This window comes from Acanthaster planci, linkage group LG14, assembly GCF_054643075.1.
Source record: "Acanthaster planci isolate LZ-2023a linkage group LG14, COTS_SCS, whole genome shotgun sequence".
Lineage (NCBI taxonomy): Eukaryota > Metazoa > Echinodermata > Asteroidea > Valvatida > Acanthasteridae > Acanthaster > Acanthaster planci.
In genome coordinates this window covers 15241276-15259175 of record NC_141790.1, presented here as the reverse complement: position 1 = coordinate 15259175, position 17900 = coordinate 15241276, and the positions used below count along the sequence as shown (strand labels likewise).

The window sequence follows — 17900 nt, the reverse complement described above, 5'->3', positions numbered from 1 at the left end:
TGTAGGCACAAGGAGAACCTCATATTTTATCAAGCTTATTTATCCCCAACCTTTTCTTAAAAAGCTCCAAAAGAAAAAAAAATTGCAGGCAAAGACACAGATAAACTTCATCAATTTATTACATTCTCTTGTCCACATTCCTTTGAGCTAGTGGATAATACCTCTTGGTTAGACTTGATTCAAGTCCAGATAAATGTACTGGCATTATTCAGAAAATTAGCCTTCCCTAGGGGGCATACAGTTGAATGGTGCTGCTTAGTGTATGCTGCCCATCATACCAAAACAAATCCAACATTTAGCCTTGATCTCAAGTTGAAGAAGGCACCTTTCAAAGTAACTTCACAATTCCACAAACCATACACATTAGTTGGCGCTCCATAAAAGTTTCATTTATCTTTGTTTTTAACATTTGCAATTTCGTAAATTATTTCTTTTGGTCTCTGATACAGCGGATATAAATATTCTCTAGCAATAATTGTCTCACCATCAGACAACTTATGCTACCATGGCAACAATCACCTCGGCAAAATTGATTTACTTGAGAACAAGTGCAAACCAGCAATAGTTACAACATTATTATCACTGTGAAACCGGCCAAGTTCTAGGGCTTGAGTAGCAATTGAAATGGATGAAATCCAAATGTGACTGGCTATAGCAAAATGGGTAATAAGTTGGCAGATTCAGGTTAAGAGTTTTTGATATGGCTGGATTCTGTACATCAAACACTACAATTTGATATATGAATGACCCCTGTAGTGCACTGCATTCTGGAGATATATGGACATTTGTAAATCCAAATTTTTGGATTCAATAAAAGCACATTTTGTGAAAAAGCTCATGAAGTGTATCTCTTGGAAACACAATGCTATGTAGGATTTCCTACTGAAGGATCAATTTTTCATCTTTATTCATCAGTATCCGTGTTTGTAGTCACAAATTCTGAAAATGTAAATACTATAGAAAGTATTAAAGGAAAAAACACAAAATCATGTTTTTGAAGACATTTTGCCTTCTCTAAAGAGAACAGGCCATTACGTGTTTTGGCATTGCACGACTTATTACCCTTTTTTGTGGAGCAGGTCACAAATAGAAAGTTTAACGTCTCATCGAGTTTACGGCCACATCTGGATACAACTGACCTGCATGTACTGAAGGGTCTTCCCATCAAACTGTTGAAACTGTGATTGTGACATTGAAAAACGGCACAGTCAAAATAAGTTTTACTCACTGAGAATGTGAGAATCTAACACATACTGGGAAACATATTTCAACCCATGCTTGGTGTTTAAAGTTTTGGTTAAAAAAATGAACACTAAAACACTTCCAATGGTATATCAAGACTTCAAAGTGTAACATGCTATGGTGAAGTAACAGTTTTCTTCCTATCAGTCCGTATGTACATTTATATATATATTCCAGTGACTGTATGAAACTGTAAATTATGGAAAGAAAAGAGAGACTTTCTATTCACAGATCAATGTTACATTTTACAAAGAACTGGAATGACCACTTTGCAGGCACATCCATCTGTTAAAGAACACTCAAAGGAAAACACGTTTTTTCTGATTTTATCTGTTCGAATAAATATGGAAGCATACAAATCAAACGCAGTTTCATTTGTCTTCAGAGCTCAACTATAACAAGCAAAAGGTTTTTTTTTTCTGTTCATGCCAAGATGCGAATTCTGAACATGCTGAATGTAGATTGCGTCATTCTAAGGAAACAGAGGAAATGAGGGGAGCCCTCGCCCTGTGTTCGTAGTGGATAAACCCTCGTGCATGCCAAACAGTGCATGTAGCCATTCTTTGAAGCCAATCTTTGTAGCCTAAAAACAAGTGAGTTAAAGAGCACAGTTGGTATATTTACACCGAATAAAAACTAACAGTCCTTATGTAAACCTGGTAACATCTGTGACCAGCAAAACATTCAGTGACAAGATGTAATTTAGCCTGAAGTATTGATTTCAGATCTTTTCAAGTGAAAAAAAAGAAGAGTAATGTACCTCGCCAAATGTTGAAATAGACAGCAAAGTTTAAGTGTTAAAAGTTCAAAGCCTTGGAGGTATACGATGCAATGAAACAATTCAATCATAAAACGTGAAGAGTAAACACATGTAAGTTTTGTGTGTATGAGATTTGACAGACAGGTAAGTGGCAACTTACTGTTGTATGAAAATCTTAACCATTAAAATTGTACATATTTATAATTACCTTTGATTTACACAATTTTAGCAAATCTACAACCTTTGCATCCGATTAATTATTCAATACAATGAAAACACACACACATGATAGTTGTCCCAATTCTGAGCCGAATTTCACAGAGCTGCCAAGCACACAAATTTGCTTTAGCACAGGAAAAATGTGCTTAGCAGACACAGGTTTCTAGTAAAAATGTCACCACATGCAACATGACTGGTTTACTGCTACTTTTTGCTAAGCAAGTAATAAATGCTAAGCGATTTGTCTGTTTGTGTTCGGTGGCTCTGTGAAATATAAGCCACATTTCCTGCTAATGGAGGTGGAATAATAACTGGCAGCCAATCAGAGAAATGATGAATATTCATATCCCAAGATTTCTCACCATGCCAACAGAATGCTCATCTGTAATTACCACTAGATCCCTGTTCTCAAAGGGGTGACCAGTTCTGATTGGTCGATAGTCTGCTATGTCAAAATTGTTAATCCTGGCTTATCACAATTAGTAACCGTTTCTCCGTAGCACAAATAACAACAACGAGATACTTGCAGGCAATTTTTTGTGTACTTCTTAAGGCGATGTAATTATTCGACCAACGCTGTGATCATGAAGTCGAGCCTTCTGCTTGCGCAGCAAGAACTGAATACTGCCAATGGCCAACTGGACATGGTGGTAAGCAAAGATCGTATAGCGCCAAAGGCGCAAGATGGATAACTCTGCCCAAAAGATGTAATTATCGTGGGCGCATTTGAGCAAGCGATACGCCTGCGCATTTTACGGTAATGTTTGGACGCAGGCTCACCAGGTGCACGTGCCTGCCGCGGCGCCTGTGCATTAATATGAATTGCACACGCGTATCGCTTGCTCAAATGGCGCCCATGCGATTACAACATTTTACTTGTATTCACGGTGAAGTTCGCCATCTTGCGCCGCTTTGCGGTGCTCTACGATCTTTGGTGGTAAGTACACTCTGTACTGTTAAGTCTTAAAAACCTGTCCAGTTTTACACTGTCACCAATGTGTTGTCTGTACGTTCGAGATCTAGGCTTGACTTCAATATTACTGATCGTCTGAAAAACCCCTGGGCAAACATCCGCATAATACTGTACTTCCTCTGACCGTTAATAAATTCTGCTTTTAATACAAAATAAAACAAGAATATTCTTGTTATTCTATGTACCACTTTGCCTTTGAAAGTAACTAAAAGAAATGAGAACCCCTATGTAGGGTAGAATGTACTAGTGATTTATACAACATGGATGATCATCTAAGACAAAAAAGGAGAATTTTTTCAAAGTTATGTTAAGAAAAACTTACTCATACTTACATGAAAGAAAGTTATTTGGATGTTCCAGTAACAGAACTGGAAAACCTCTGTAGCATTTGCCAACTGGAGACTCTTTGAGATGCTTGGTGAAGGCAAACACACCGGTCCTGAGTGACCGTCTGGTCAACCAATGTTAGCGTCAGTTTGAGCATGCCCACATCAGATTAGCCCAAACCAGACGCAAACAATAGTAGAGCGGTCACGTATCGGTAGGACCAGTAGGTTTGCTGCCCCCAAGTGTCTCAGAAATGTTTCCCATTGTTGGAGACCACTAGATCTGGTCGAGAAACGTGATCATAACATTGCCAGACATATCTATGACTTTTACAAACTATGCAAATTTGTATCAAACTACACAACAAAGAGTGGAATGTAACTGCTTTACATCAATGCTTTGCATTGGGTCAACCATGTCAACACGTGGCCACAATATAATTATGTCTTTCTTTATTTCTCTGATAAAGTACACATATAAAGAACAATCTAATGACGTGTACATGGAAATAAAAACTTGCCCGTCGAGCTAAAACATCCAAACTACAAATGGGGGACTATACCAAATTGAAATGTTTCGGCAGTGTTCTGTACACACTGTTTTGCCGACTCAGCGGGCCAAATTTTGCATCACACACAGATTTCCAACTTGTTACCTATTGCTGACTACCATCTTGAGCTCTCTGAACACTACGAGCCGAGGAGAAACAGCTGAATGCAAGTCTGAAACCAGGCAGGGATGAGAACAATTTGTGTCCTTGGGCAGGATGCCTTACAACAATGACATCACCCCAATCCAAGATGCATGCACTTAGACAACAAAGCAGTTACCGACTCCATGCATCAGCACTAAAAGTTTACCAGCGGGGTGCATTCCTAGTACGCAAGTATTCGTGGACTGCATGCATTCAACTTAACCCATGCAAGGCAGAACCATGCTGCGAGCAAACCAGTTTTGGTACGCCATGTCTCTAAAATGTGACAAAGCAGACCAATCAGTAGACTGCCACAGACAACCTTCACTTCTTAAAAATACAGGAAAAATACACTTCTCCGAGGTCGCTGAGACACCTGGCATTTACATTCATTCCATCACTGTTTCATTTATGGTGAATCTAATAATTTTTGGTGAATAGTGTCCCACAAAAAGAATTTGTCATTCCAACAAAACACCGAAGTTCTTGGCAGTGCTACACATAGCAGTTGGCAATGCAGGAAGTGACTGACCCTAATGGAAATTATAGTTCCTTTAGGATTGACTCTGTCCAAATTTCTCAGAAATTGGAGTTCACAGTCTTATTCAAAGTTCCACACTTTCTATAGACAACTGCTCGAGATTGTGGGCCGTAAGACCTATAAATGACAAAGAATGTTAAGGCCTAATAATCACGATTTGGATGGTGGTGATTATTTTGGGCCTATTTACTGGCCTACTTCTGCAATTCATGCCCAAGCAATTAGCACAAAGAGCCCCTGATGAGAGGAACCTTGTTTTGAACGTTTGTCAGATTTGGTAAAAGGTCACCTCAGCCTGCACAAACAAATGTACACACACACCTAGTGAGATTTCTTGATGACGTCGCCGTTGATGGGGTCGGGGTTCACAGGGAGAATCAACCTCATCACCAGGGTGTAGAGTTTCAGGTGGACGGGGAGCAGGAGATGCTGGTGGACCAGGGCAAACATGCGATACCAGGAGCTGCAGAAGGGGTCGCTTGGTGCGGGACAGAGCATGTTGTTCAAGTTGACGTGCAGCAGCTGACACAAAAGTGACAGAAAAACCAAACTAACGCAAAGTTCCTGCACCTTTAAGAAAATGAAAATCCATGGCCTACCCCCCCATAAATTTTTCCCAATTATGAAAATAAATGGCCGAGTTAACAAAACCACTGGCTCAATTATCAGTCTGGTGTTGCAGTAGATGTTTGGTGTTCACTACATTTTCTTAATGCAAAGGCGCAAAACATGCTTACATCTGCAAAATCTGTTTCATTCTGTTGCGCACGAAAGTCAGATTTCTCACACCATCTTACTGTGTTGGCAGTTTCATATACAAAATAAATTGAACTTCACAAAATGCCATAACTTTTCCAGGATTTTTGTCCTTTTTTTCACAAATCCCCATGAATTTCGTAACCCTGGAACTGCAACTAAATGTACATGACGTTTTCAATATTTTTCCGGCCCGAAGGAATTCTATCAACGTTTCAATCAAGGCAGCGCTTGGGATGCAGGAACCTGTGACTTGTGCCGAAAGATAGCGTCCTTCCACAGAAAAAAAAATAAGTTTAAAAGTAACACTTATTTCTACGTATTCTAAAGTCACTGCAAATGAAACGGTGGTTGGTGGTGGTTGAATCGGGGAGGCCATTTTTGTTTCCTGAAAGACTGCAGTCATCATGAATTCACCACTCTTGAATGGTCAATACTCTTCTCAAATCAAATATTCTAGGTCTGCTTACCAATGCCATGCCTTGAAGGGGAATAAAATGGTAGATGAACTGGGCTCCAGTCATGAAAATGACCCAGGAAAAGTTGGACAATGGCTCACAAGTATAAGCACCTGTAAAAACAAGCAAACAAACACCCCAACAAATGAACAATCTGACTTTTGAATAGCTGTTTTTGGTCAAAATGTTGGTAAAGACAATGCTAATTCTTCTATGAGGTGCTCCTAATGAATAAAGTGGTACCATTTTTCTGAAACTAATATGCAATGTAAGACAGAGAGGAACTTAGTGTGGAGAGTCCTCTGGTTTGTATCTTGCACTTAACTTCATGAGATCCCAGTTCTGCTTCTGAGAAAGCAAACAATCTAGGCCTTTTCACACTGCAGAGCCAATCCCCCGGGAAATAAATCCTTGGGCAAATCCCGGGGATTTTTTACCCCACCAAAACCCCTGCAACCATTCACACTTGACCCATTTGGTAACTCCCAGGGACACTATTTCACGGCATCACCAGTTGCTTTCTCCCAGGAAAAACGTTAAACCCCGAGGTTTTCTCCTTTAACCCCACTCCTGAGCAGGGGTAAATATTTCCCGGGGAAAAGCCTCTCCCTGGGAATTTCTTTGGTAGTGTGAACAGACCGAACGAAATTCCCAGGCAATTTCCCAGGGAATTTGTCTCGTGTGAAAGCCCCTTCTGTCTGCTCTGCACAGGAAAAGGAGATGGCAAGGTTTTACACCAGGGAGAACCAGGGGCCGACCAATTACATGCACTGCTTTACGGACGCATTTACAGTTTCAGAAAGTATTTTCAAGATGTATTAAGACATCTGCACTAGTAAGCAGGAGGTCGTGGGTTCGAGTCCCACCCGAGTAAGCTTGTGAGGTTTTTTTCGCAAGCTCTCGGACAAGCACTGAGCATACAGTGTTTATTAATATACGTTGGGTAAGGGCAAACCCGTTATATATAATTTCAGAAAGTAGGTTGCGCTGATCACACGTGAATAATTTATGGTGAAATGTACAATCTTCGCATATGCCCCCCCCCCGTTGAAACAGTTCCCAAGTGGCCACTGCGGATCCATCTACATGTATGCTGGTGAGGCGGTATTTCTAGTCACCGTAGGTTAAAGGTCACTCACCTCCAAGACTCATGAGGTACGGCGGTATGATGAGATAGATTAGAACGTGTTGAACCCAGTACAGCTCCGGTTCACATGGTAACTAAATGCATCGTATTAAAAACATGAAAGTAATGAGCAAAAACTGAAAAAAATGAAACCGGTCAGTCCCAACTTCTTCGTCATAATGACTGACATGAGTAATCTCAGCAAGGGAGAAAATATTGCTGAGGAAAAATTAAGTGCTGAGCAAATGCCTCCAGAGAAATGGCCACAAGCAATATACCGTATATTGGAATTTTTCACAAGTAACTTTTTATGCTAAGCAAATATGTTCCATGCTTAGCAAGTCTCTGGACTAAGCAAAAGTTCTCGCTGATATGGGTCAAGTGAGGAGAGAGCCATGTCCAAATCAAATGGCTGTGGCATGTGTCTTTGCCAAGTGGTCGCAGCCACTAGCCAGTGGCCGCCCACAGGCACACACGTTAACTCTAGCCCTAGCCAATTGAGTAGCAACTATGACTTACAGGTAGGCCCCTCAGATTTGTCTACAGATACAAGGCCTGTTTGTTTCACATGGATTTAGATCTCAATCTATGATTCCAATGCTGGTTCCCTCCATCCATCAGGTGGGTTCTAGTGTCCGTGAACCAGTGATGGATTACCGATTGAGATTCAGATCCATGTGAAACAAACAGGCCCACAGAACAAGGAAGTAAGACTTACAAGTCTGGTGTTGAGAACAGGAAAGATTATCGCTAGGAATGGCCCACTGAGGGCAGACATGTGGGCCCGGAAAACTATTAATGCCGTCTTGCTGGGAGGAACAGCTAAAAGATAAATCTAACAAAGACAGGTAAAGGAAAGAAAACAAAACCACTGTTTCAAAATCTAAAATCGTTGCTGTTCATACAATGAAACAGAACCTTTTAGGTGATAAATTCTTCAAAATCCTACTGATTTGTACCCAAAAATTTAACCCTCCAAGTTTTCAAATTTAAAAATTGTTTTTAGTAGTCTCAATTTTACAGTTTTTCTCTGTCAATCTACTAAAGTACTAATTTGAGGCCCAATCGTCGCTCTTCTACCATCAAAGATGCCCATGACTGTATTTCCACCTTTGGGGGGTTTTCTTATCCTTTTTCTTTTTCCAAGAAAACACAGACCTGGTCTCCACAGTATCCTCACAAAATGTGCAATCCAATTTATAAAGCAAACATTGACACATCTATTTTGAATAACTGTTACCAGAACATTTAATTCAAAACACAATAAATGAAAAGGCCATCCCCGGCCAATCAACCTATCCTTCTTTTTAGGGCAATGCAGTGTGAACATGGTGAAGAAAAAATAATTAAGTTGTGGGGTGGAGGTAGATGAGAAAACCTCTTTCACCAGCACCCTTTTTTGATATATGCAGTTTTCTTCCATTCGTTTCTAAAATTGAACGATTCTACAAAATAAAGTGTCCTCATGTTTACTACCGGTTCTGTACAGGCCTACATGTAGTCAGGTGTGTGTTATGATAATAGACCACTCAAGAAGCCATTTTTCATCTTGTTCCTTGAATCGACATGTATCTTATACGATGAAATCTGTCAAATGGGGTGGTGCCAGGCTATTTTGGGTTCCAAGCATCAATTTTCAATTTTCTTCCTCGCGCGCATGTAGATGTTGCTAAAAACATTAGACATACATGTAATAAATCAAACACTGTAAATTATTCACCACTGCAAATGAAATTAATCTGTCATGTATTTTTGTTCATTGCCTTCATTTTCATTCCGAGGTTCCCCAAATAAAAATGTTCACCTAACTTTCGATTCAATATGGCCGACTTGTGAATTGGGTCAGTCCTTCACAGACTTCAAACCAAGGTCAGAGGAATCAATCATTTCAAGGATTCAGAGTGACTGCAATATAAAAGGCATTTAATCTCTTCTCTTTCATAGTTTGATCCGCTCTTACAGTAATAAACAGGCCTCTAACCAGACACACAAATATACCCAAAGCTGGAAATATGAACAGGAACTGAATATTCATTAGAAACAATCAATTCCATTTTATTTAGAAGTTTAATACCTGAGTAAGCTTGTGGTTTTTTTTGCAAGCTCTCAGAAAACACAGCGCACACCGTGTTATGAATACATGCCAGTGTAAGGAAAAAACCCATACATGTAATTAACAAAAGGTTAAAAGTAAGCTGCCTTTATCTGTTGGAATCTGCTTCTGTTGAAAAACCCTTGGGTACCAGACTGGTGGCTTTTTGTGTACTGTATTACCTATTTCCCGGCATATATGGCAGGCCTGAGTGGACAGAAATGACATACATGTTGGCACTTATTCATCAAATCCAGTGCTGTACAAGTCTGGTGCTTTTCCTTCCTTTTCTGCCTGTCGCCCTTCAACGCCTAGAGGCAGACAGCAGGCTAGAATTTCACCACAGCGCTTTGTCACATTCTGAACAGGTTCTGTGGTGTGGGAAACTAATACATCTTCCATGCATGGACGCACCTCGATCATGTCTATTAAGTTTAATGTACCCCTTCCCCAGAAGCATTTGTTATCTAGGGCACAGTTCATAACCATGGGTTGTGGGGTATCGTGTACACTGCACGAACTAAGCCTCTTACAAGTCTCTGACTACCTGACCAGCTCCGCCCTTGATCTCAAAGCCTGGCTATTAACCAGGGACAGCAGTTAACAGTTATGTCAACAGTAGTTGTTGACAAATTTCTGCTTATCTCTCTTCCATTTGGGTCAGTTTTTGTTATCCGTTCACTAACAGTTTTAGAACAAAGTACACTGCTTGAACGTAACTGTAAGTCTGTGAGGCTTTTTTCATAATTAACCCCAACCGCCAAGCATATTGTTTGGCTTATACAACTCAGTACTACAAAATACTAAGTGGTAGTCTTAGCCTGAAGGACCTAGCGCTACAAATTACTACTTCTGGCTGGGTTACTTCCATTGTTACCAACAACCTGATCTTCAACCCTCTGACTGAGAGACTAGGTCCCACCTTTTAGAGTGACTTGTTATGTCCAACACCCACTCTATGAATGGCTCATTGATAGCACTTATCAAATATTCACAGAGGTATTGATTAAATCCAAAAATACCACACGGCCTTGGGTCAAAGGCTCTAAAATGCTCTGTGCTTTTGTTCAAAGCTAAGTAATATAATACGCTTAACACCCCATTAACAAAATCTGTTACATGTATGGACTTGTTGTGAAGGCTCCATGACACATCTGCAGACTTTTTTCCCCTTGGGTTAAAACACTCTACAGTCACATCTGACGTAAACAGTCCGCATGTACACAAGTGTACATACATGTACACGTCTATAGCCAGCTGCGTGTACATGTACATGTATGTGTATATAAAGTATCCATGACAACATCAGCTTTGGGATATCAAGTGATCACGTAGGGGCCAAAATGTCAAGTGCGGGAAAACTTTTTCAGGGACAAACATGATGATTGTTCGGAAAATGACTTATGGGGTCATCTTTTTATCTTTTTGCACAGTGAAGGAAATGCTTTCTACAACACTATGACAGAAATGGACAACATTGGAAAGGTTTCTCTCTTTTCAAATAAGGAAACTGAGACTCTCAATAATTTTGTTTGCAGACTTGTCCCTAAAATATTTCCCCTTTGCCAATCACAGGTCAAGGATAGCTACAGATATCTGACAATGATCCATAATCTAACGATTTTCAAAACTCCCGCATTTTTCCACATTTTCAGTCCTCATTTTTAACCTCGAAAAAACGAACCTACTATTTGATATAAATGCACATTATGTGCACAATGTTAACGGAGAAGTTATTCTGAATTTCATTACCCTCAATGACCCTTCCACCCATCCCAATTTTGGACTGAAAAAGAGTGGAATTTACACACTGATACCCTGCGATGGCCCCTTGCTTGATCTAGTTTTGTTCAGCAAGGTAGTCATTACTGGCAATAACAATTGTAGTTACCACCCATATTGAGCATGTGCATGTATTTATTATCTGGGAAAGGTGGGCATCGCAAACGTCCATGAGTTTCTTACGATGCATTTTTTTGAGGTTTCAGATCTACATGTACGTTCGTGAAACTGAACAGTTCGTTAGTCCAGAAAAAACAGAACCTGAAACGTGGAACAAGCCATGCCTGAAAAAAAAAGGAGCCTGTTTAATGTTTTGATTGGCCAAAGCTGCCTCACCAGCACCAATGCACCTCAGTGCCCACGTGAGGTCGCTACCCGATTAAGAAACTACTGGTGTGAAGTCCAACCCAGGTGAGCTGAAACGAGCAAGCGTATGTAGTGAGACTCCCGAGAGGAAAAATGTTTGTTGTTGAAAAAAGACCGAACAAAGAAATTGGTAGTCTGTGAGCAAAATCTAACTACAGTCACTTTCTTTGTTCTTGTTATTACTGTGACCTTTCTCAGGGTTGTTTCCTTTTTTTAAATCAGCCATGGACAGCGTTTGAACGCAGCAACTATGGCAAATACCCAACGATTTGGAAGATCGACTGATGGGGATTATCAGACAAGTTGAAGAATTATGTTTACAGCCCAAGTTGTAAATGGAGAAGCATCGGTCCAATGCAAAGTTATACAAAGATTGTGAGGGACGGAACAAATACCCCCGCCTCCTCCATTGGCTTAGCTCCTCCTTCACCACCCTGTATCATATCACACCTACCTGTACAAGAGTAAGTACATGGCAAGGGTTCATCATGTAGATGAAAGTCTTTGTGGCAAATTTCAGACCCAGCTCCACTCCAAACACCAGGCAAAGCACCACCAGCAGCACCCGTTTGCCTGCCTCCCCCCGGCCCGACCGCCGGTGACGCTCCACGGCCTCCAGCACGCTAGGCGGCAGGTCCAGCCGGGGCCAGGTCAGCCGCATCTCCACGAAGCAGACGGTCAATACCAGGACCGTCTCTAGGAGGCGCTGGACAGGGTCCAGGAACCGGGCGCACTCAGGCCCCCCATTGCCGGGGAATTTTGGGTCCACCCCGTGGCATACCCACTCGAGCTGCCATGTGGACGGCTGGAGGTAACTGCCTAGGGTAGCCATTGTAGGACCTGATGTGACTTACAAAGAGAAAGACACACAAAGTCTCATTAGTTACATGTAAATACATTATACCATTAATTTATAACCATCACAAGGCAAAGAGTGAAATTAATTATAAGTTTTACTTACGATTCCTTTAAGTTTTAGGCATAGGAAAACCCATCAAAAATAAAAAATATTAATTCTTGCCATAAATAAATGGTACATATACCATAGATTCTCCTGAATTATTTTTATGTTTTATTTCTTGCAATTTAGATCGTGCTAAATTATTTTTTGACGAACTTGTGTAGAATTTGGGACCAAAACTCAGAAGAGATGACACATTTTTAACTATTCAATTTTAGGGTAATCTTTTTTTAGTTTTTATTTATAGTTTTAAACCCCATGAAATTTGCACACAAACTAGCAAGGTGGTGCCTTTCCCAAATGAGTAGGCCTTTAAAACTTGACTGACACTTGACAGCATAAATTAAGGAAATCTCACGTAGGCCTACTGTCAGTATTACTGACGCAGCTACCGGTAGGCTTGGAGGACTCGTTGGTGTACCCTGAATCATGAAGGACGGCCTCCTATAAATATATTCCTTACCGATAAATGCCGACGATCTCTAGAACCAGTAGAAGGTAAATCTTCTACGACTAAAGGAAAGAGGAAATCATAATTGTTCCATCACGCCAGACATGCCCCGGCGCTTGTGTGTGTCCTGAGTCCTGGCTTTTCTGCCGCGCCGATATCCGCCCCAAACACACCATGTATTATTATTATTATGCATAAGTACTGTACCTGCTCAGCTCATAAATTTAACGGGCGATGTAAAGGGCGCCGCCAAGATGTTAATCATACCTCTACGGCCGTTTTGTTTCATTCATTGAACTTGTGATATACGTGAGCGGCTGTTTTATGTACGAGAATTTCAGTTGACATCGCACATTGTACTACAGTGGCGACCGCCAAACGCTGTTTAAAATGTCGCTTCTTGCGCCCATCCACCCACCTGTTGAGGGATTGAAACACCAGCAGAACAACGTCCTCCTCCATGTGGAGCGAGAAAATGTGGGAAAAGGCTCTCTGTTCATCGCTGAGAGGTAGTTGAAAATTTATTGTTGGACTGTCAATGTCTGAAGTCTGAACCGTACCGTGCATGATACAGTGCACATGTTTAACGTTAGTTGCGTTCAGAGCCCCCGAGGTCTCGTTCGTTTTGTATACGTTACGGTTGGGATGATCAGTTTTTTTTTTTAGTTCGAAGTAGGCTACAGTTGAATTAGTCAAACTCAAAAGGTTAATCACGTTAATGTAATGTTTTTTTGGGGTGGTGGGAAAAGCTCTATATGCGGACACCGGACTAGTTTTTCCTAGCAAAATGTGCAGATAAAAAGGTATTTACTAATCATGCTAATTTAGGCCTACTAAGTGTTAGGCCTACAAGTTTGAAAAACTGAAATTTTCAAGCGAGTCTCATAGAATTTGTGTAGATATTGGTGTATGAAACTCCATTTTGTTACACCCAACTAGCAGGATTAATTTGTCATGTTTGTGAATTTGATCAGGTTCTGAATTTCTGAACTGAAGGAAAAGAATATCATATGGACGTCACTGTGCACTGATGTTTTTCCCGGCAGTGACCACTTGACAGCAATAAATATCCTAAAAAGTCTATTCATTAAAAAAAAACATACTTCACTGCTTAAGGTTTGTGCACATGGTGTTAAGCGGAGTCCATATGTTGGAGTTTTTTCCAATTGATGTTCAGCGACAAGCATGACCATGAAGCCAAGTAGGAATCCTAATACAACGGTACCTGTCAATTCCGCATTTCCCTGTTTCCCTCAATCTCTTGGGAAAAAGGCCAGTTACCATGGTTACTGAGCATGTATTTGTAAATCAATGATCTTGCACAGTCAGCCACGCGCTGGAACTTTCCCCAGTGTGTCCGCCGATAGACTGAAATCTTCAAATTCCGTTCATGAAACCTAAGTCATATATGCATAAATGCATTTTCCTTTGCCTTAAGCTGCGTAGCGTGGATCAACGCAACCGGACAAGGTCTGAAGGTACCCTACCCGGCTATCTCACTACATGCCGTGTCCAGGGATCTGACTGCCTTCCCCCACGAGTGTCTCTACCTCATGATCGATGCAGCCGTCATGCCGGAAATACTGCAGGTAAAGTTCACGTCATCAGCCCTGTGGCTGGACCATTGAGGGCGATGTGTCACCTTTCAATGTGAGACTCCGGCAGGAACTCGGCACTTTTCCGATTTCTGCACTTGAAAATCTTTGTCTTTGTCCAGGAGCAGTGTCATAGCCAAGGGCATTGCACACAGGTCCTTGAATGCCCATCACAAGACTATTCCAGTCATTTTAAAGGGTGGCAGCAGTGAATTTTTCAAAAATGCACTCTTTCTCCGGCTTTAGATTCTTAAATGTGTGTAAGCTATCTGACATTCCTTCTGAGTTAAAAGTGTTAAAAAGTGCCCTTCTTTTAACATTCAAAATTGTCCATGCTTTTCTGGATGATAGAGGGCGCTGTTGCTGAGAAGTCATCCAGGGAAGACGTGGTTCAGTACATTGGGTTTTCTGTTGAAATTGGGAACCAAGACTTTACTCACAGAAAACATTTCTGAACAAGGGTTGAGCACTGGCCATCAACAACAATAATCAATTAAAAAAAGAGCTCGGACTAGCAATATTTTTAAAAAAAAAAAAGTTCAGCAGTTTTTCGTGCACAAACCAATACATTATTGGCATTTCTCCCTGGATTAAAAAAAAGTGCTTCTTAAAATAGTAACACAGACATTGCAAATGAGGTTAACGGAGACACGGGTGCCTTTTGAAGGTTTTCATTAGAAAACTGGCATCCCAGTGACCTTGTCATGTTCTCAGACTTTCTTGGATTCGTTTTACCCCTGCAGATCCCAAGTTTCCGAGACAGCGGAGGGGCAGGAGACAACGAAGACGGAACAGAGGAAGACGTAGATGGGGCGATCAGGGAGTTCAGATTTATCCCTGACGACAAACAAGCGTGTAAGCTCACATGTGATAGGCATTTTACAATTAGTGTGACCTGATACTTTCCCAGGTCCTTCACAATCCACTGGCAGCTCAAGGTGAAATGAGCATGGTTTCGGAAGGTGAGGTCTCGTCCAAACGAGCTTCCGGCAATGTCCAGGGCTGCGGCCGTGTCCGTCGTCAACAAGCGTCAAGTATTTGCAACTGGCAGTGACCCAGACCTAGTTCCGAGCACAAGATTCCAAAAATGCCTAATGCCCAAGCTTTATGGAGGAATTTGTGCACGAGATCAATGCAGGCTTATCAGCACTGATGGAAGAGTTACCACAGGCAGTGTTCAGAAAAATGATTAAGGGCCAGATATTTTGTAACTCGTGGCTCACGCAGTGTTCCTTTCGGGAACTTCCTGCCTTTACAATACTGGGGCGTGGCCCCTGAACTCACCGCGATTACAATCCACGATGTGTTGAAAGTCTGAAAGTAAGCTTGAAAATTTCAGCACGTAGAATGTCAGTGTTTCTACTCCACGGAGGTTTTTTGGAGAACGCGGAGAGATTCTTGCAAAAATAAGGGACTCGGGGGCCAAATTTTGTGGAGTGTCAACCTCAACGTTGGTAACCCAAACTGTGCTGGTGTATTCCGTAATTTGTTCTTTCCCTTTTTCAGTGGAGCAGATGTTTTCAGCGATGTCCAGTTGCCAGACACTTCATCCCGATCCAGACGACTCAGAACCTTCAGATGAGGACTACGGAGACGAATTTGGTATGAGGTCAAGGTCTCCTCCCAAAATTTGTCGTCAAAAACATACTCTGTTCTCTGTCCCTGATTCGAAGCTGTGAAATCTCCAACCTCAGCTGCCATGTTTGAATCTCTCTTCTTTTCTCACCCAGAGGATGCAGAGGAGGGTTCAGACTTGGAGGAAGGAGCAGAGGGTGTGGAGGGGTCAAGGGTCAGTGAGGTCGCAGGTCAAGACACACAGGGACAAGCAAGTGCCAGTCTGAATGGGCATGTAGGCAGCGGTGTGATCAAGACGGCTTCACAGTTAGCAGGTGAGAATGAATAAGCCTTTTGTGAGTTGAATGTGAATAAAATCTGGTACACTGAGTTATCTGATTGCACATAAACATAGCAATTTGAATTCCCCAGACTAAAGACACTGTTGCTATACCTCGTGATTCGGGGAAGCTTTCGCATTGCGACCACCATCTCTGGAATAGACTGGTTCCTTTGTTACCATCTTATCCGTTGAAAACAGTGTATTGAGGCAAGGCGTCTCTTAAGTAACTAAGGAAACCCTTGTACGGAATCACGAGATATAGCAACAGTGTCTTTAGTATGGAGAATTCAAATTGTAATGTTCATGTGAATTTAAAGAATACAGTGCACCAGATTTTGTTCAAATTTAACTCGGCAAAGGCTTATTGGGTTCGACCATTTTTTTTACCGTGGACTCAAATACAAGGACCAGACCCTTTGATATTTGGTAGCCCGCTCCAAAGTGAGTATGACGTAGTTTTTCCTTAATGACTCTGTTTTTGCTCTTAAAATTGACCCTAAATTCCTGTCTTGTATTGTCAGTCCATTGGTAGATACAGGCAATTGAGGGGTTGCACTTCCACCTTTCTCAATGGTTCCTTGCCATGTTAAACGAACTATTACCGAGTACCAATCGCAAGATGCCTAAAGAGAGTTGTGTTATCTGTCTCCATGCTCTAACTTCTTCATAAGTAACTTTAGGTAATGGGTCACATTTGGTTGCGCTAATCTGCAACTGGTCAAGTAAGGACTGCCCTTAAATTACATTTTGGTAGAGAGGCCGGAAGGACAGAGGGGAAAAATGTGCCTTGAGGCTCGGTAAGCGGGGCTTTGCCTCTTGTCAGTTACAATCCACCTGGGCTCTAGAGAGTAACTGTCGCCCTCACTGCTGGTCCATTATACAAATGTAATATCAACATATTTCACGCTCGATGTGGACCCCTGTTTTCTTCTTGTCCACGTGGTTAGATTCCGGAGCACAGGAAGAGGCCATGGACACGGGACAGTTTGCAGACGCCGATGCTGAAATGGAACCCGATCACTAGCCACTCCTCACTCGCCATTCCTCTTACAGTGTCTCCACGTTGGCCTTTTTTTTCCTGCCTCCCTAGTCCTTGAAGAAGTTAGCTTCTTGGAATAAATCCCTGTCTTGTTCCCAGATGTTTCAGTCGATTATATTTCAAAAAAGTACCTGGATCATTGGACAGTACTTGCAAGGCTTCAAACACACAGCTGATACCTGTCACGAGGGTTAGGTACATTGGACTTGGACTGCTTGTGTGCCGGCAGAAAGGCTAGATGTTTAACGAGGAATGTTATTTTGTTACTAATAGTGGAATAGTCATTTCATACCACATTCTTTTTATACCAAATTCTCAAATAAACCCCAAATATCAAATGTGGAAAAACTAAATGCTGAAATTGGAAGAGCATCCAAAAAATCTCAGAAATTTCAATGAATTTATCACCGAAATTGTGTCAAATTGGTCTAGGCTTTCCACTCAAAACAGAAGTATTGTTTACAAGTAATGTAAATAAAGCATTTCCGTTGTTTGTTACAAAACCCTCTCGTTTAATTTTTTGTTGTGTAGAAGACCCACATGCTTCCCAGGAGGCTTAGTCTGTCGTGTAAAACGCGAGATTTTTAAGGTAATTTCTACCAGTCGAGGGCAGAGCAGGGG

The 17900-nt window shown here is 41.5% G+C and overlaps 2 protein-coding genes across 2 annotated transcripts; one reads left to right on the top strand and one right to left on the bottom strand.

Annotated features, from left to right (window-relative positions):
• Positions 1–101: 101 nt before the first annotated feature.
• tmem164 (transmembrane protein 164) lies at positions 102–12918 on the bottom strand. Its single transcript, XM_022232483.2, has 6 exons — positions 12761–12918; positions 11791–12185; positions 7815–7931; positions 7110–7191; positions 5983–6083; positions 102–5278 (listed from the first exon to the last, which is right to left on the bottom strand). Exons 2-6 carry the CDS (start codon positions 12166–12168, stop codon positions 5078–5080), a joined length of 879 nt encoding a protein of 292 aa, XP_022088175.1. The 5' UTR covers positions 12169–12185; positions 12761–12918; the 3' UTR covers positions 102–5077.
• A 143-nt stretch (positions 12919–13061) lies between these two features.
• Positions 13062–17782, top strand: LOC110977939 (methylosome subunit pICln-like). The gene is made up of 6 exons (XM_022232486.2): positions 13062–13257; positions 14187–14337; positions 15087–15198; positions 15850–15945; positions 16074–16232; positions 17188–17782. Exons 1-6 carry the CDS (start codon positions 13139–13141, stop codon positions 17262–17264), a joined length of 714 nt encoding a protein of 237 aa, XP_022088178.2. The 5' UTR covers positions 13062–13138; the 3' UTR covers positions 17265–17782.
• The last annotated feature ends 118 nt before the right edge of the window (positions 17783–17900 follow it).